Source organism: Diadema setosum, chromosome 9 (assembly GCF_964275005.1).
Source record: "Diadema setosum chromosome 9, eeDiaSeto1, whole genome shotgun sequence".
Classification (NCBI taxonomy): Eukaryota; Metazoa; Echinodermata; class Echinoidea; order Diadematoida; family Diadematidae; genus Diadema; species Diadema setosum.
In genome coordinates this window covers 29,276,088-29,296,762 of record NC_092693.1, presented here as the reverse complement: position 1 = coordinate 29,296,762, position 20,675 = coordinate 29,276,088, and the positions used below count along the sequence as shown (strand labels likewise).

At 39.3% G+C, this 20,675-nt stretch overlaps 1 protein-coding gene across 1 annotated transcript in view; it reads right to left on the bottom strand.

Moving 5' to 3' along the window:
• Nucleotides 1–20,675, bottom strand: part of LOC140232669 (uncharacterized) — an 85,224-nt gene that overhangs the window by 6,690 nt on the left and 57,859 nt on the right. The window contains exons 3-5 of the mRNA XM_072312774.1: nucleotides 13,422–13,628; nucleotides 10,600–10,761; nucleotides 4,928–5,240 (exon numbers count right to left, since the gene is read on the bottom strand). Coding sequence (XP_072168875.1) covers nucleotides 4,928–5,240; nucleotides 10,600–10,761; nucleotides 13,422–13,628 — 682 coding nt within the window. The remainder of the gene's footprint in view (nucleotides 1–4,927; nucleotides 5,241–10,599; nucleotides 10,762–13,421; nucleotides 13,629–20,675) is intronic.

Genomic DNA, 20,675 nt, shown 5'->3' with positions numbered 1-20,675 from the left:
CAAATATGCACAAACATTAACTATGACGAGGTGCGGGTCACCCAAGTATACTTATGTTAGTAGTATTAGTATTAGCATCAGCAGTACTTTGTAGTAGCATCAGTATAACCATCACTATCATTATCATTAATATCATTCCCTTCATTACTACTAGAATTAGAAGTGGTAGTAGTAATTGTTTTGGTTGTGCTTCACATAATTGTGCGCTTAGAAACGTCAGTATGAAGCGCCATATAAATGCAATTATTATCATTATTATTATTATTATTATTAATTACTATCATAAGCATATTTATCACCAGCACTGCACGGTTTGTCAGAAGAATCACATTTTTCTCTTTTCTTTTTTCAGAATCATTAATCTCAGCCATTTCCCCTGCATTGCTGCCAACTTCTCCTGTAGACACAAATGAACGAGACACATTAACCCAGCCAGCTTGGCATCCATCCCAGGCTTGACACATTAAACTGTAACCTGTGATGCCAACGTGGCTCCGCCATCATTACGGGAATATCATTACACCATTATTCCCTCTCAAGGCAAGAGAGAGAGGGAGGGGGGAATATGACACTCTAAGTAAAGATAGCTGTCTAGTTGCATGCATGCCAACCAGGGTGACTGCAGTATCACGGTGATTGCAGTATTATGAGATTTAACAGACAATTTAGGGTTCATGACCCATCAGGATCATTTCTATTTATCAAGATCATTTCCGCCTCTACGAGTTCAGCATTACTGCCAGGGAATCTGGTTCGATGATAGTCTAAATACACATGTTTATGTCTCCATGTACCTATCCATCCATACATCCATCACTCTATCTTTTCATCTGTGCATGTATATCAGAATGTTTGTTTGTCTGCCTGTATGTCCGATTGTGTACATTTATATGTGTGTTGTGTGTGTGTGTACATAGATGTAGATATAATAACTTAACATGTGTGTCACCCAGCTGTTTGATCTGCTCATCCAATCAAGAAATTTGTTCTCGGATGATGCATGGCGGCATTAGTTGTCATTTGTCATCTTGCATGCCACTGGTTACATTAATGCCCACTATTTTCATGTGGAGCAATCCCCCCCCCCCCTTGCAATTAGTGTGACACTGCGAACAATTTCCAAGCCACTTTTCAGCAATCGCTGAGGGTGTCTCAAGCAGATGAGCATGATTACAGGTAGAAATGGCTCATCTCATATTTGATATCAAGAAGTGATATCCATACTGCTCGTTGGAACATATTTACATGTGCAAAGCAAACGTTTACACCTACAATTGGAGGTAATAAAACTGATGTATGCACATGAAAAAAAAGCTCACATGACTTAATATTGTCCCTCCTGTCCTGATCTTTTGATTTGAGTTTATTAAATCTATGCAGTGTCATGCAGAAATTCAATGGACGTTGAGAGAAACTTGCACAAGAGGACTGCCACCTTTAAAAAAAAAGGTTGAACTCTTAGTCACGACCTATCTCGACCATGAACCAGATATGCCCGACACACCACAGATGACGCGAGTATGGTGGGTGAAAAACACGGCGACGCGCTCTCGTGGGGAGCTGTAACATAACAGCCATCAGGCGGTAATGTCAGAGTAGTGAGGCAATTTCGGCAGCGGACATAATAAACGACATCTCATGGACGTCCGCCCAAGGTTGCGGTTTGTCCTCAATATCAGGCGAGGGAATTTTGTTGATGGCGTTCTATATTGGCAATGCATATTGTAAATGCACATATTTGAGACAACCTCCTTCTATAAATGAGTACAGAGTTTTCAGATGAATGGTAATAGCTTCTCCCTGGGATTTGCCTGTCGAGAATAATTTGATTGACATACAAGACTACAGCAGCAATGCCATAGGCTTTTCTTTATTTGTTTGAAAAGTTATAAGAGGACATTTCGTGAGAGGCCTTATCAAGTTTGGTTATTCTGTGTGATATTCACAACAAGAAGGTGTACTGCTGGCAAAAGCTTCATCATTGATAGGACAGAAAGGTAATTCTGATAAATTCCTGTTCAGTCAATAAAAAACAAACAAACAAACAAAAACACCTCATTGCTATAAAGAGATCATCCATGACAACACCCCTGTCTAATGTGATCACTATGAATCAACAAGTGTGAGTACTGCTAGGCAGTAAAAGGAATGGAAGTTCAATTTACAAATCATAATGAAAGTGATAGTGACGATGATGATGATGCGGGGGGGGGGGGGGGGGGGGCACATAAATAGGAGCTTAGATGGTGGAGACTCAGCACTACCTTCTCACTAACTTTCAAATAATCAAGACATTGGGGAGATGTCATATCAATATTGACACTAGCCATACAAATTTTTACGACACTGTAAAGGTGAATAAAGACATCATGATACATGTATATGGGATATGTCATCACAAAAACCATATGTCAGGGAAGATAATTTTGTTGGTTTTGGGCAGATATAAATTTGTTTCATGATAAGCTTTACATTCATATACTATTTGCCCTACTTCAGTACAATGAAATATCCCCCCTCCAAAAAAAAAAAAATAATAATAATAATAATAAAAGTTAGAAAACTGTAAAGGTTATATTGCCAAAGTCAGCTTTACGGGCAATTTTCTTCCTTTTATGATCTCCGACATAATATGGTTAACTTGATGACGCACCATGTACATGCTATGGCATAGCTTTGATGACAATGTATCTAGATTGTATTCTGGTGATCAAATGAATGAAATATGATTCCTTTGATTTACACAAAGAATGTAGTACATGCAAACCTCTACTTGGCATATCACATGTCTAAAATATGATATTATTTTGAACCCAAAACATCAGGCTTACTCTCATGCTATCACCTATCACAACCATGATCATGCTAGCCTCTTGATTATACTTTCGTTAGTCAGGTTTCAAATTTCTATTAATTTACAGCTGGTACATCGAAGCCCATACTACTATAACTACATCACCTGTATGGTCGAACATGTGAAACAATTTGATAATATTTCTTCCCAAAGTATGATCTGTATCATCAAATCTGAAATGGGAAGCTAAATGTATTATAGGCTGCAGATTTTTTTTTTTTTTTTAGTTATTGCTTTCTTAAAAGAATTGTCAGTTCAAATCACTTGTAACACTTATTATCCATGCCCAAACTCATGCACTGTGTATAGACTTCAAACAATTTTGCAGTGTGTTGCAAACCCTCTCTGCTGTTCAAAACATGCAATGGCATCTGTCGTTTCAATACTGCAATGAATGAATGAGAAGATAATGCTGGTCCAGAAGATAATGTCTGTTGGTCTTGGCAATGGCACTTTGACATTGGGTAACATAACTGGCTGTTTCAAATTAGACCCCGTTTACAGTGCGAGGCTCAGCCGTGGCCGAGCCGCGGCCGAGCCCTCCTTCATTTCAGTGTAAACGCGCAAAAGGCCAAATGCGAGGCCAAAATTGGCCGCACATTTGGCCACGCTCTGGAGGTGGTCTCGGCCGCGGCCGAACCCGGCCTTTTCTCAGTGTAAACGCAAACTGGGCCAAATGCGCGGCCAATTTTAGTCTGGCTTCCAAACCCTCTGACTGTACTATTTCGCTATTCAGGATATTAACCCCCTCAACGTCGAAAACTAGTATAATTTAAGGTGGTTTTGTCCTGCAAAGGATTTTTCCTTCGGCAAAGGCCTTTGCCCGAACGGCGACTTCGTCGCCACGGAATTCAGTTGGCAAAGGGTCTGAAAACCAGACAATACCAAATTGCGTTTGTTTACAAGCAGAGCGCCACTACGACAAAATATTGAAAGGTTTGAATCAAAAACGCGGCCGAGCCCGGCAGTGTAAACGGACAAAATTGCGGGGCTCGGCCGCGTTTTTGAGGTTAGGCTCCGCCGCGGCTCGGCCCAGCCCCGCACTGTAAACGGGGTCTCACTGGCAATTTACATTACAGCAAATATGAACAAAAACAAGACAACAGTTTTCATGGAATCTTCATCATGGCATTCATACTGTCTCAATAGCAAATTTTTGTTAGTTTAATTTCATTTTCGAGCAGCAGAAACATACATTATGCCATGTAAAACAAAGACTTTACCATTCACACAAAACCTATGAAATGTGAGGTTTCACACAAGGATCTATGAAAACATTCATACATAATGAGTGAACTCTTTCATGCATTTTGATGATTAGGGTAGCTGTGTCCACTCCACAACATTTTGGAATGAACTACGCAGTGAGGCACCACGTTACTGCGTTCAAAAGACTGCACACCATTCCCTCACCTGTCCGAGCAAAGCGATCTTGCGGCGTGTTTTATTGGTCAGCCTGTCGCTATATCCGGTCACCTCTGAAGGCTGACCAATGAAGCAAGTGAACAGTCACTTCGCACAATCATAACAGAGCAAAGACAACGACTCAAAGTTGGAACCATTTCGGCAAATCCTTCACCTCTTAAAATGTGTGCTTCTGCATCTTTATGCAAAATAAGCACAATATTACAGCTTCTTGAGATAAAAAGGCATTGTTTTCTTTCTTTCATTCTTTTATCTACCACACTGGAGAAGATGCCACATTAACTGTTTCATAGTCATTAATGCATTTGTGGTGTCATCTCATTTATGCATCTTTATGTCCATAATCAATTCTTTCTCCCAAACCTTTATTTGTAGTTTTCTAAAATCTTCAGAAAGTCATTCAAAGAGTTACAACAATCAGGGTTCCATATTCATTTTGTTGTTATCATCAGTATTATAAGTTGTTCTTACTGTTTTGTTTTGCTTTGCTTTGCTCTTTTTTTTTAAGGGGGTAGTTGTTGCTGCAGTTTTGCTCAAATTATCACCGGTAGATTAGGAACACCCTAGCCTACAATGAATAGAGCGGTGCCAGTAGGGAAACCTCTTGCTTATCATACAGTGCCATACCCATCTGAGCCTCATACTCACATCTAGAGAGCCAAGCCCCTCCTTGACAATACTCCTGCCATGCCTGGGGTGGATGGTGAGGTGCTCCCTCTCGATCAGGTGCCTGCGGGGGCTGTTGGACAGGGGCGAGTCCTCCAGCTGGCGGGCGTCGTAGCGACCGCCTCCTGACCCCACACTGCTGGCCCCGCCGCCCATGCCACCACCAGTGGCGCCAGGAATGGCCACCGGCTTGGAGGAGGTGGGCGTGGTTGAGGGCTGGACCGGAGCTGCCTGCTTGCCGTTATTATTGATACCTGGCTTGGAGCTATCAGGCTGGATCTCTTCTTGAGCTCTCCTGGAAATGAGAAATGAGGAAAAGAGGGTCTTAGCTGTGGTCTCTTGCATTTGCAGATCATCTTCAAAAGCAACACGGTCTTTAACTGAAAATTTGCAACTGAGCTAATGTTTACATTGTAACACTAGCTTAAGGATCGAAACCCTTTTGTCTATGTATGAATGGTAGGTGTAACACAGCCTTGATAAAACAAATGGGAATTTGAGATAAAATTTTGTATGTTTAACACTGCTTAGCCTGTCAACAATTAGGGCTGAATTTGATCCACTTTTATGACCAAACAGCAACTCTGATGGATCTCAGACACCCAGATAGATAACGCTTCAACATGTATTCACAGGTCACAGGCCTATTTGCACATTGAAAAAAAAAGAAAAGGAAAAAGGAAAGGGCAGCCAGTGATCATAATTAATTTTTAGCCTCAAAAACCAGCTCATACCAACCAAGGAGGATACCTCGTTACACCACCGTGCAGGCTTGCTTACTTCTTTGTTTGTTTGTTTTGTCATTATTCAGCAATCAGAGAAATCAGTCATCATTGTTATATCAAGGTACTGTATCAGCTGTTATTTTCGTGAGGGTTGAATTTTTGCAAATTACCGTTGGACTGCAAAAATGTCGCCATGCACTGGTGTAATAGTGCACTTACTATAATCTGGTGTCAATTCACGAAAACAGCACCTCGCCAAAATTTCCGTGACCTCCTCATTCATGAAAATATCTGTACGCGAAAATAACAACTTATGCAGCAATGTAGTGTAAGTCACATCTAATTGGCTTTCATCAAAAATTGTCCATGATTACTTTTTACCTGTGATGGTAAAGCAGACATTTTGCTTGCTTTTGTCCTGCTTTGTATAAAAAAAAAAAAAAGATCGGAAGGAAAAATGGTTCTGTCTTTGACACAATTTGCTGTCACCCCGAGTGATGCCATGAGGACAATTAAATCCCGCAAATTAAGTCCGCAATGTTGCGAAGGCATTGTCAACCAATCACGCAAGCTTGTTATTTTGATTTTGTCTTGGTCCTCCCTCAATATAGGCATGTGGCCTCATGGACTGCGATGACTGATGACCCTCAGAGTAAATGAGGGAGGGAAAAAAATACATAACCAGTTTTCATCTCTTTCGCATAACAGCTGAAATCACAAATACAACCATGGACTGTTACTACACACATTGAGTGGAAGACACAATTGCCAGGTTGCTTAGTAGTAAGATGATTTTTCTCTTCTTATAAATTTTACAGGAAAAGATTGATAATGAATACCATTGTGTATGCCAAATATTCTAACTTACTAGTAGTCCTGAGAATAATACTTCATGAATCTAGGCTTGTTAGACAATTGAATGCTGATTTAAGTCACAATCAAGCAAAAGGTGACAGAATGTGAATCTACATGTGTAAGTATTATTTCTTTTTCGGAGATCTTTTTCGGAGAAAATTGATTGATTTTCCACCTCTGAAAAAATATACCGCACAATTCTGTTATGGAGCTGTTCATTTTCAATTTGTGCTTACTGGGGCCAAGCGTAACCATGAGTTTGCTGTTAACTGTGTTCACATGGGACCACTAACTACTAATGCTTCGCAAGTGGTGACCTCATTATCGACCGGGTGTATGCAAACCACATTATTTCTTGAGGTTAGGAGCCTTGCTTTAACAACAGGGGAACCACAATTATCTAAATTGGCTCACTAAATATTAACTTAGCAGCATCGTCTGAACTCGTAGAAGCTTCTTGATCATGCTCAGAAAACAAAACAAAACAAACATACACACACCATATACGGGGTAAAGTAACATGCAACCATGTGCAAATATCAATCAAATCTTTCTGGACACATCTTCCCCACCCCCCCCCCCCCTCCCATACACATACACACACACACACACCTGTAATTCAATGCTTTCATAACATTACATCGTTTCCATAGTGACAAACCCATTCACTACTCTTCGCACCTGTCTCAAATTCCAAGTTGTGGTGTGGCTTTCTCTGACCCATTAACACATATCACCTGCCAAGATTCCTGGATGTATGTATCCAAAGCCTAAACAAGCTGTAAATTCCAGTATCCAGGTGACAGGTGAAATTTACAAGCTGTTTAAAACAGGTGGTGATGTGGGAGGTGGCGGAAAGGTTTGACTGAGGGCAATAAGCCATTATTAGCAACCATTTCTCACATTAATACACAAATAAATAATAATTTGTGTATTGTTGGTCAGTGTAGGTGCACTCTGTAATACCATCTGTATCTCTCTCTCTCTCTCTCTCTCTCTCTCTCTCTCTCTCACTCTCTTTCAACATGGCGACATACATTACTTTCTGACTATACTACTTGATCATGATTTGTAGATGTACATACCACCAAGATTTCTTAAAGTGGTTTCTGAACATAATATTCAGTTTCTTAAAACTGATACAAATGTAGGTCTGTACTTCTATATTCGAACATGAACTCTAAAAATGCTGACATTGAAATAGTGTTTGGACTGATAGCTCACGACAAATACTATGACAAAAACAACTGAAAACCACATGGAAGCTGATATGCTTGTGTATGTATAATGAGCACTGTATGCATGCCTGATTAAGTCATCTGTGTATCCGAGACAAGTCAGTACATGTGTACAGGAAGGGCAAAAGTAGACTCATACGCATTGTTTCTAGTGATCGTAAAATGTCAAGCATAACCTGGTTTTGTCACCTTTAACCTTCCCTGAAAGAACAGCTCTGCCAATTTTGTTTGTTTGTTTGTTTTGGAAGGGCTCGACACATTGCCTTCTCGTTCTGCAACGGTCTTCTTAATTGTTTCCTACAAGCTGAGGGCAAACCAGCAATCAGTAGAGAGTGACCTCCCCCTGGCTTGACCTTTTGAGGAATACCTCACTTCATGGGCAGAACAGCTGGACAGATAAAGGCAAAAAAATTACATTGTATATCATTCTCCCAACAAAATACAGGACCAGATAAAGCAGAACTTGCAACTATAATGAAGGGGGGGGGGGGATGTGGGGTGGGGTTATCTCTTCCAAAAAACACACAAAATTTGACAGACATTTGATATATGAGAGAAGGAAATACATATGTTCTAACAAACATATCTACACACATAACAGGGCTTAAAATGAGTGGTTAATGGCCACTTAAAATTGATGTCTGGCCATCAAATTTAAAATAAGGCCATCTCTCGGTGGCCAAATCAGGCAATTAAGATTCAAAAGAGACTGTTACATTTGCTTGTGCCTCAGGCCACCATAATTTCAAATTTCAAGATCTTTGTGATCCAACAGGTCATCACAAAAAAAAAATAATAATAATAAATAAAAAAATTATGTACCACTGTGCATATAACAATCCAGGCCCCCTGATAGATCTGGAAGAAGAATTAATCCTATTTACATATTTTCTAGCTGAACATGAGCAGGAACAATTAAATCTTGTGGGGTGCAATTACCATTTGGCATGTGACTAAATAGATAAATAAAGGTTTGTTTTTGTTTTTGTTTTTTCAAAATACACATTACTTTAATGCATGCATGCATCACAGATAACCTATATGATTTTAACTATCAAAAAACAGAATAAATAATCTAACATCATTTAAAAAAAAATACTTTTCTGTACAGTGTATAAATGAGGCAATCAGCAATAAATCCATAAATCATCCTCGAATCATGTAAGATAGGTTCAAAAGAAAAGGAACCTCAGTAATTTCTCTAAAGCAGAGCTTGTGATCTGTTGGTTACCTCAGGTCGTGTCTGAATGGTCAAGTATCACACCCCATGGGTCTCACTGCGCTGTCACTGACCATGGCCAGTAGAGGGCCTCCTCCTCTTCCTCCTCCTCCCACACCAACTCGTCTGTGACAACCACTCTCACACCGCTCAACACGTAATTAATTATTCACACACTCTTACTCCAGCTTATGCTCCCAACCAAATGACACACACATATTCACAGACACACAAATGTAGACACTCATAGCCACACACATGGACACCCAACACATACACTCGCATGGACACCATAATTATACTCTTGATCATGCACACATATGCATACACACATACACAAGCACAAATCAGAGCCTTTAATCCTGTACCTGTCCACAGGTGAGACCATTACCCCCTAAACTTTTTTTTTTTAAATAAAGCAAACTGGAACAGCACAATTAATGCATTTACGCTCACACTTGAGAAAACACCAACACCAACACACACATATACACAACACACACATGCACATCAAAACCATAAGTTTTTTCATGTCTATGGAACATTATATCTAAACATTGAAGTTCATGTGCCTTTGCAAAGTGGTGCTTGGTTGCCTTTGTATAGTGATGCTTTGCACTAACATCAGTGCTACAATATGCAACAATGTTAATAGTGCACTGTTGTACTACCAAAGTGTGCAGAAACATATTAACCAGAAAACATTATGGCAGGTAAGCATCAGGATCTGAACTAATACTACACATTGCATGGGTACTTGCACAGCAAGGAATGGAGAATTTGTGGTGTGATTAACCGCTGCACACTATACAGTGCTTAAATGATAATCGAGAACAACTTGTATAATGCCAATAATAAAAGTTGGGTCTTAGGACCACTTTCTTTTGCTTTGTTTTTGGATATCTCATCCCTTTCAAAACTGGTTCTCATTAAATATACTTTTAATTCCTCTTAGAATTGCATGCTCCTTAATATGTCATACAAGTGGTTCCTCATTATCTCAGAAAAAAGTTAATCCCCATCTCAGTAAAAACTATGCAATCCCTTTGATATGTAAATACTAATAAAACATGCCTTGCTACTACACTCATGGTACAGCAGGTCTCCTTCATGCTTGCTTCTACAGTGTATCAAATTAATTATGTATGTGCTGTCTGCATACTTTTTACTTATCTGGAAAATGGTAAAGTAAAGGTTTTCAAAACATTCATTTTATCTGATTTAAAAAAACAAAAACAAATATATATATATATATATATGATATATTGATAAATTGGTAGAATCTGCATAAAGCCACTTTGTGACTTCGCACCGGTCTTAACATAGGCACTGTGTATACCAGTGCATTAATGTGCATGTCATGTGAGCTGTAAGTGCATTAGCTTGTCTGGCTTCTCTGCCTCGCAACGTGCTCCCTGGCAAATCAGGTATACCGGTACCGGTATTCCTAAATCTGTGGAAAGCCATGCTCTGCCAAACCCTTCACAATTATGCAGCCAGCGCTGTATTGACATGGTGTCTTGGAGCGTGGGCATGCAAGCTTGCGTACAGAGACAAGACTTTGGGGTGGGGGTGGGGGAATGGAGGGGGGATGAAGAAGAAGTGTCTCTGCCTCACCTTTGACCCCCACTTCCTGCGCGGGGCTGGGGACTGCCCATGGTCCTCCTGATGTCACTGGCTGAGAACTTGAGCCGCTCCTCTTTCTGCTTCTTCAGCTTGCGCTCCGCCAGAAGGAAATACGTGGCTGACAGGTGGTCGTAGCGATCCTTTTCTATCGACCTGTGGGGGGGGGGGAGGAATACAACTTAATGCTTCAGAATCCTTTGAAATGTGAGTGAAAATTGAAATCCAGAGGAGCTAGCAAAGAAACTTTATGTTCTTCATTACTCTTCCTCAGTTCAAAGAATTACACAAAGGGGAACACAATTGTGTTATGTATACAAAATTGATATAATATCCTATAGATGAATAGAAAAATTGTAATTTTTCCCAAAATTGCAATCACAAGTTCATATCTACACAGGGCATAACACACAGGTATGTGTCCACGACAATAGTCTTGCTTACTCGAAACAAGCTTACATCAATATTAGCAATATCAAGTATCATTATCTCGTGTTTTTATCTGTTTTCTGAAAGCCATACTCTCTGTTGGCAATCTTGTCACAGCACATTTTACATTGGGTGAGCTTGTTATGAAAACGTAGCTCATTGTGCCAGGGTGTACCTTGCTTTCTGAATTGAAACATATTTTCTGTCACTGTCTGCCCTTTACTGTAATTGTTTTTTAGCAAAACTGGATGATGTCCTCAATGATGTTATCTTTGAAATCAGACTTCCCCTCTAACCTACTTACTGCCAACACATCCTAACTCAAAATGATATCCACAATAAGCTCTAAAGAGACTTACACTCTTTATTGGGCTAATCATCAATTTACATCAAATACTATTGTAGGTATTAAAATACACTTAGAAATTCACTTTGACAATAACTGTTTAACAGACCTTTCTGCAATTACAACAGTGGTTTGCTGTACTAGGACTTATACTAGTAGACTCATGTGACCAGCCTTGTCAAGTACTTCCACATGGAGAACATGTTTATTTGACAGTTTTGCTTTTTAACAATCACAAAATTCTTGAAAACAAAGTCATCATTTATTCTGCATTTTCACAGCTCATGTGGCAAAGCTTGCTTAAATTGCATGAAAAACTGCCAAAATTACTGTTTGAAGTCTGACATTTTGAAGTCTGAAATTTTGAAGTCTGAAATTAAAATCTTTGACCTCTTACTTTTAATCTTAGAGCATGTACTGAAAATTCTATTTATCTTTATATGGCCAAACATATACACATATCACCCTTGATACTTCCATGTTGTTCCCAATCTTTTCTTTGATACGTATTTGAATAATATATTAAATGAAAGATTCTTTTTTTAATGGATAAACAACTAAATATGTGAGAGAATATAATATGTAGGCAATCTATAAATGAACTTGTTCCAACACAATGTTCACGACAAAATGAAATGTTACAAGCATATGAATTACAAATATCTACGACCTAAACATGAACTTTAAAAATACTAAAATTTCTCAAATACCAGGATACTTATTCTTTTGCTACAGCACTCGATAAGCCTTCACTTTGGCTATACCACAAGTTATTAAACTGTCATAACAAAACGGAAACACAGTGTCAGTTTCAATGGATACAACAAAACAAATCAATAAGGTTAAAAAGCAGAAAGCTTAAAAAAACAACAACACAAAAACTGACATCTGAATAAACTATGTCAATAATGTAAAGGTGGAATAGTCTAAATACTCAACTGTGCTGTAAACATTGTCAGCATAAAAACAGGGAAAATGTCAGATGCTGAGGCTTTTTATCATTTATTAAAACGAAAGTCTCCCTATCTTTAGTTTGAGGAAATGATGCAAACAACTTGCCCGAGGTGGTTGCTGTGAGGTTCTCAGTTAAAACAACACATTTAGGATATTTGTTTGATAAAGTCTACAATAAACAGAAAGTAATATGTTTATTTAAGAAAAAAATGACAAAGGCTGGATATCATGAAGAATAAAAGCACAGATATGTATGAGAGATGGTCCACACAGGAAAACAAGTGAAACACCACGTAGCAGCTCTCACGACGATGACGCAAGTAATACGGATAATTGCATTGCACAAATGCCTTACAAATGCCTCAACTCCTAATTGCTGGTTTCAGGAGCCCGACATTTGATACGTTATTTGGCATCACTGACAGTGAATCCGGAATGTGACTTTTGAAGAACCATCGGCTTGCGTGAAAGAATGGTTAAATCACCAGTATAGCAAAGTTGTTGTGAGAAAGTATTAATTACACAGGCTATTCATAAGACAAGTTGAGGGGGTGTATTTACCATATTTGCTTACAGTAGAAATAGATGTTTGCGTGAAAATCCATATTTTTAAATTTCAGGGCAATTGGAAAGCTTTCATTGTAATTTCTTGATGCTACATTTTGTTTGTCATCCCCTCCAATTCAGAAGAACTCTGTGTAATACAACTGCAATTTGTTCAAACAGCTGTTGAAATTCATCAGTCGTAAGTCATTTGCGTTTAAAAAGTTGGGAACACAATGCTGTATAAATAGCTACAAGAAGGACTGTATCACGGCTGTTTTGTTGCCTATGTCATTTGGTATCTATTCTCTTCTTTACCACACTAATGCCAAATGCAAGTCTTCTGATAAAAGACTAGATTGAACGTGGGAAGGTTTACAATAGAAGGTACTGAGTTGGAATCTTAAAGTCCTCAGCATTTCCTTCCACACATCCCATACTTTTTCTGCTGCCAACTGCCATTGGCAGCGGAACTTAGTGGTAATCATGAGGGGTTTGCCGTGATGCTGAGAGGACCGCTGTGTTCCGGAGGCTCTCTACTCACTCGAGAATGGACTTCCTGTCGGCCATCTTGCCGTTCAGCATGATGTCCATGATGCTGCCGTGAAGCTGCTCCGAGATCTGCTCCCGCGTGATGACGGGGTCCGATGGCCGCCGCGTCCGCCTCCCGATGTGCAGCCAGGGGTCGTTCTCGATCTCCCGCAGGGTCATCCGCCTCTCCGGCTTGCGCACTAGCATCTTTGAGATGAGGCTAGCAGAGGAGAAAACGAAGAAAGAGGGGAAGATTATTTTGGGGTATGAGTCAGAGCATCAAATATCTCTCATATGTCAACACATGATGTGTACTTCCATGATAATAATCTATTTGTATGAGAATCATGAAATGCCAGTTATTATTTACCTTCTATTTTAAACACACCACTTCTCCAATGCTAAATCAGCATAGTTTATCACAATTAAGATTTCATAGTCTCTTTCATTCCACATCAACCTTTGTTTGTGTCACAGATCTTGCAATCCCATAATGTATTTTATAATGTACATCATCATTTTTTTAATGATCTTTTAATCTTTTCAATCAAGGTTTGACCAAGTCTCACAACTGTAGGTGCATTGAACACAAGCACAAACAGACAAGCATAAACACAAACTACTTGGACTTTGTGTCACAAGGTCGTGCATTTACGAACATTCCATTTGCCAAAGGGCATCTTATTTGATGTGACTCCTACAATGCTAGTAGCTTACACGCCAGCAAATATCATTATGGCACTTTTCTCGATGAACCTCCACAAATTAGTCATTTCTATGTTATTCTGTAGCTGCATCACTAATTATGACATCCATTTGTAGTGTGGTGTGGCATTTTTTTTTTTTTGAACAAGATGGTTAAATTATCAGACCTTTTTTGTACTCGAGAATATCATCTACAAACTAACACATGATGGGGAAAGAAAGCTACCTCAACTTCAGAGATTATTCAACAACAAAAAAGTGATCTCAGGAACGCACAAAGCAAACTAAGCCAGATTTATAGACTTAAATTACTTCAGATGTCATCCCTCCTCTATACACCTCAGGTTCCTCCTAATTATAAAACCCAAGGCCATCAACGCAATACAGCCACTTGTATCACTATTTTCTTTTGAATAGGCCACCAAGACAAATACACTACATGTATATTGTTTAAACATCATGATATCACATGAACAATTCACCCACAGCACTGTTTACGCATGGATGAACATTAATTCCCTTAGAAGGTAGGGTGTAGTCGCGCAATGATTGAAGGATTGCATTTTGTGCATGGAAAAGGGAAAGTATGGATCACCGAACTTTCAATACACGCAGATACCAGTGGGGAAAAACAGGTCATCTACATTAGATATGAAAGTATTTTACAGGCCTCTTTGCACGCCTGATGGCAATGTGTTACGCAAAATGAAATTTCTTCATAATGGTAGATCATAACACACACACACACACACACACATCATTTTTAACCCTTGCAAAGATGGAAATCATTAAAGGAAGTTTGGGGTCCTAATCATAAAAGAGGTGAGACAGATGGTAAACTAATACATCAGTCAGATCTACAACGAGAATATTATGATATAAACAAACAGGCACTCAACTCTCCGAATACATTGGAAAAAACTTCATCTGCTTTCCCTCTGTATTTTTTTTTCCCCTCTCTCTCTCTCTCTCTCACTAGCATGGATTCACAAAACATTTGTAATCCATGTCATTATATGCCCAATGAGTGACACTTGACATATACGTGTATTTTTAGAGATTGTGACGTCATTAGACGTGTGAGGCCACATACAAAAAAGAAAAGTGCATTTCCGTCTTTATCACCGGTCTGTCTCCCACACAATTCAGACTCATTTGAGGCTTGAAGAGAATGTCGATGTCGGCAAAGGGGGGGGGGGGACAAGAAGGGAAGAAGAAGGAGATGGAGAGCCGTTGGAAACCATTCTGTCAAACTTTAGAAGCAGACACAAATGTCTGATCTTCTCCCAGGCAGTTTGAAGTCCCCGTTGGCTTCTACGGTGATCAAATCATCACGTATACACAAAGCGTAGTTCAGTACGCTCAAGCATCCCTCCTCCCACAGTCTCTCAAAGTTTATCACGCATCGCCCTTTTACATTTTCTCTGCCACAAATCCCCTTAAGTGGCAGGGCAGGGAAAAGAAAAGGAAAGCCACAAGCCCACTTCAGGGTAGGCATAGAATAGAAAAACAAGAATGAATAATATTTGATAACAAAAAAAAAAAAAAAAGAAGAGAGATGCTTGCCCAATGTCATCTCCAAAATGCCAAGACTTCCCTGCGTACATACAAAACACTGCAGTCTAGTCATACTATGTTTAAGGATAGAAGTCACAACTGGGGGAAGCACAATAATGCATGGGGGGATTTGTCTTGCCGCATGACAAGTTTTTCAGAGACAATCCACAGCTCTCTAAGCACACATGTATAATACGACAAAAGCAGAAGTAGCTCTCATTTTCAAAGTACCGTGAGGATGTTGGAGAGAAATGAACCCACAATCTGAACATTGTCATGGCTCAGTCACCATATATCAAGTTACTGGGATTCCTGTGCTTTCAGGTGAAATAGAGAAGGCAACTTAAGCACTCACACAGAATCCATGAAATGCCAGAAAATACTTCCCTTACTGCCAGTATGGATTGGAACTCTCAACTAAAATTGAACCCACAGTTTTTTCTTTAACCACACACCATCTACAAGCAAAAATTTAAAGAAAAGCCTTTGATATCTAACTTAATGCGGCAAAACCTTGAAATCTTTGTCTAAACCAGTTATGCACGGTCCAAACATGTTACGGTTTTGTTAGGAAATCAAAACAAGGAGAGTGAAACTGACTTTCCTTTATCTGCATTGTACTTGATGCCATTGGTTGGGAATGACATGGACAGTTATAGAGATGTATGCAGTCTACCAAACTGGTATACCAAATGGCTCACAACAAAAAACATCTATTCCTTCAAGAAATATCTAGAAAGCTGGTTGTGCAATGGTATCCACTGGAGGAAAAAACAAAAACAAAAAAAAACCTTCAAGCCACTCACACAAATGACAAAAAAGAAAAACCTCTCTGCGGAAAGATGATATGACAAAGAAAGCCAGTACATCATCCACAAAGTGTTGTTGCAATTTCAAAAAACAAGCTGGACGCCAGCAAAGCTACTTAGGAGAGGAGACGATACCACCGCTATCACCGCAAATTAACCTGCCACACAACAGCTCACGAGAGGGGTGCGTGGACATAAAAAACAACAAAAGGACTCACACATAAGCAAGCTGCTCAGGCTCATGGAGGATTTTCCCCATTCGATTCTTTGCCAAGCGGACACCAGAGACGGATCTAATTTGTATCACAGCCATCCGATACTCTCTCGAGTCTGGCAGCAACAGCCCATAAATATATCTTAATCGTCTGGGGGTCCAACGGCACGCATCTGCCCGGCCCATGGTGTCGGACATCGTTTATTTAAAAGGGTGCGACGCCCTGAGCCCCGTGTAAGATCTCACCTTTCCGTGCCCTCCTGAAGTCATCAGCGAACCTCTGAATGATGTGGGCATCCAATGCGACAATTGTCCCACTGCAGTTCATCGATTTATGCGATGATATCACTCTGGACACACATGACCTGCATTATGTGATCAATCTTCGCCTTGAAACACTAAATGTGAGGTGCTTGAGGTCATGTAGAGGGGAATGGGGTGGGTTTATGGGAAGGTTACAGAAGGTCATAATGTTGCATCCAAAGGACAAAATAAGAATACCAATGCTATGCGAGTATCAATTAATATGCACCCTGGGTTGGACTGTCAGTTCATGGAAATGGACGTAGTAAAGTGAGGATGTAGGGTTGATGGGAGGCTACAAGGCTGAGCAAAGCATAGAGAGATGTGAAACTCCATAAGCTCAGGACATTTTATAGGCCTCTAATTGAATAAAGAAGATTTTTGTTTTGGTGACCAAATCAAGGGAATCGTAGTTAACACTTCCTTCATCTAGAAAACAAGATTAACATGTTCTAGATACACCACTAAGGACAAAGATACAGATGAATAGAGGGGCTTGTCAGATTACCTACTTGATATCATAACCTTAAGAATTCTTCATGGTTGACAGGATTATTCACGAATGTCTTGCTTCAAATTCATTGCCCATCTTTGGAGAACTTGCATTCAACTGCTCGCTCGATAACTGAACTTACACACAAATGCACATCATATACACATATCTACGTATTAATCATTTTTAAAGAAAGATAATACCCCAAGATGACTGAACAGTCAGACAGACAAACAGCTATATACACACACAAACACCCATGTGCAGAGGGTAAATGTACACTACATCAAAACCAATCATACGAGCACACACACTCATGAATGCACACGTTTTGACTACACAATTCAATCTTTAAAAAAAAAAGGGGGGCGGGCTTTGGCAGGGAGGGGGAGCCCTAAGATTGCAAATTACAAGCACAGAAGAACCACACACAGATGTATAACACACTTACGCAAGCAAGAAAAAGTCTGAATGCCTTAGAAAATGAGAGCGGTGTAAGATGAAAACATCTGATATGCTAGGATAAAATCCCAGGCTGTTCAAGTGCAGCAAGTGCTAATACAAGCTTCTCAAGTCTGCATGTTTTTCTTCCTTTTTCAGCAAATCTTGAGGCTTCAACAATTTTGAGTGTAATCCATGGAAATGAAGAGCAATGTAACTGCCATCATCGTTTCAAGTTGAGTGCTAAAAATTGGGAATAATCTGCCATTTTAGCTCGCATGGAGGGAAACAGTACAATCTCCTCGTCTGAAGAAAAGATGGAGACAGTGGCTACATACTAGCCCAACACACTATGGGTGCGTTTGTACTTAATAACTTTTTGAGGCCCATAATCAGCATTTTGAAATGTAATCAGTGCAAAACTCGATTACGCCCCGACTCAAACGCTGTTCCAGAACGCCAATTCAAAATGCACAAAAAGTTGTGTTTAAATACGATTGGTGATTCTCCTTAATCACATCTACTGGGGACACATAAATGCAAAATTGTATACACCAAACAGCTCACTACAATAGGGGTTTATAGGTTTTCAACCATGCGCAGTACATGTTTGTGAAATTGACTCTTTCTTGTGCTCGTAAAACTTTAGCATAAACAGTACCCCCATGAACGGCGATTTAGATCAGGGTTTCAAAATGCTAATTCTGCCTTCAGAAATTGAGCCTAACTGTCCCCATTGCCTATTCTGAAACACTTTGAAGCACGTTCACCTGATTGTGATGAATGCACAGGATGAAGCTACAATGGCCCTATGGTGGGGGGGGGGGGGGATAACCTGCAAATTTGAACTGATGTCTTTTGGAGATCCAGAGACCTACCCTACAATGATAATGTGCAATGAATGCTTATCAGGCTCTGAGCTAGCTTTCTTGATCACCCAGTTTAGTCTTCATAAAATGAAAGTCAAAATGTGACAGGATTTCAGATGCCCTGACTATATTTTTGTTTCGTTTCTGTCTCTGATGTAAAAAAAAAAAAAAAAAAAAAAAAAAGTTACGCAAGGAGCAATAATTCTCAATATAAAAATTGACTTCGTGCAATTCATTTTTTTAGTGTGGTGCCTGACATAGTAATATAGCACACTGCAAACAGTAATAGCTAAACATTATACATCAGACAGGCCTCAAACTGTATATTTTTCTTTCTCTGATACTGCCCTCTTTTTACTGCATCAAATTAGTATCTATTTCTCATAATTTAAAGAAGATGCGAGTCACACTTCTGCAAAAATTACATAATAAAAAAAAAAAAACTCCTCTACGAACAAACACATCCATTCATGATCACTTCAAGCCCTCTGGGCAAACTTGGCCTCAATTTTTTGAACCAGGCTGAGGTTGTTTTGCCAATGAGGTAGTGTTAGCCAGCACTTTCAGTCAATTTTCACAATGATCTGTTGTGTGTGTGCATGTGTGTGTGTGTGTCACTAAAGTTTGTTCACCCCTCAGATCTTAGGGAGATTTTTCTGCAGAAGTTTTAATTTTGCCATCACTAAATTGGCAACTCTGAATTTCATTGCATATCTTGAACTGAAGAAAGATTAGATGGCACTGCCTAAACATATCAGATCTGCTCAAAATCAGAGCTCGGAAATCTACAATCATTTGCCAATTTGAGAGAGAAACAATTATTTACTTTGATTGCATAAAAAAAAAAAAAATGTTGTCAAATTCAGAATTAATTAATACATTCAACATTTAACAGGCTTTTGAAAATTCTGCAACCTAAACAACCAATTACAAATATCAACAAAGGGCTGAAGTGAAAAAGATTTTTTTTTTTGTCCTGCCTGATGAAAAACTTAACAGCATATACAAAAATCTGTAATAAGTGGTTTAAGAGATTTTGATGGGTTAAGGAACAATAACATTAATACAGTGCATTTTGTTCTGCTATTAAGCAGAGAGCAGTCAATCAATTAGGAAGCACACTGAATGTCTCTTCGACTCACACTGTGTAATGCATGAAATCTTGCTTTTAGACCTTCTTCAATTAAAAAAAAAAAAGCAGCAAGATTGTCTTGAGTAAGTAATCATCGAATGTAGTACCTAACATGACACCACTGATAATATAGCCATCAACTGCTTTAATCAATTACTGCAATATTTGCCTACTCACACAAGGCCCATCAGCTCCCACAGTATTCACTGGTCAAATTCAAAATCTTAGCCAAAAATCAATGCAGTCTTTTCACATCTTTCAAAGATAACTGTGTGACTGACAGTTCGCACAAAGATCACTCTATTCCATGAATTTAGCCACAATCAATACAGGTAACTATTTTTTTCTCTCTCTCTTTCTTTCTCTCTCTCTCATTCCAAACCACAAATATATTCTGATAACTAACAGTGCTACACTATTTTGAGACTGCAATGCGTGAGCGCTGTTGATAAACATTCTGTTTTTCAAAGCCATACATCTTTTTAACCTGCTGAGGACAAGCCCCGAATATAGTCGGGCAGGGGTCTATGGGAAACGCATGTTGTAGCAAAATCAGCCCATCCTCAACGGGTTATTAGAAGCATTTATGGCTGAAATGCAATACAGCAAAATTGTAGCAAAAACATTGCAAGCTTCTGCTGTGGTGTCAATTTTATGACAAAGTTATGGCTATCTTACTTGCAAATAGCCAGTATTCAAATTACATTGGTTTGAGCGTGGCTGTGCATTTGGGCAAAACTATGT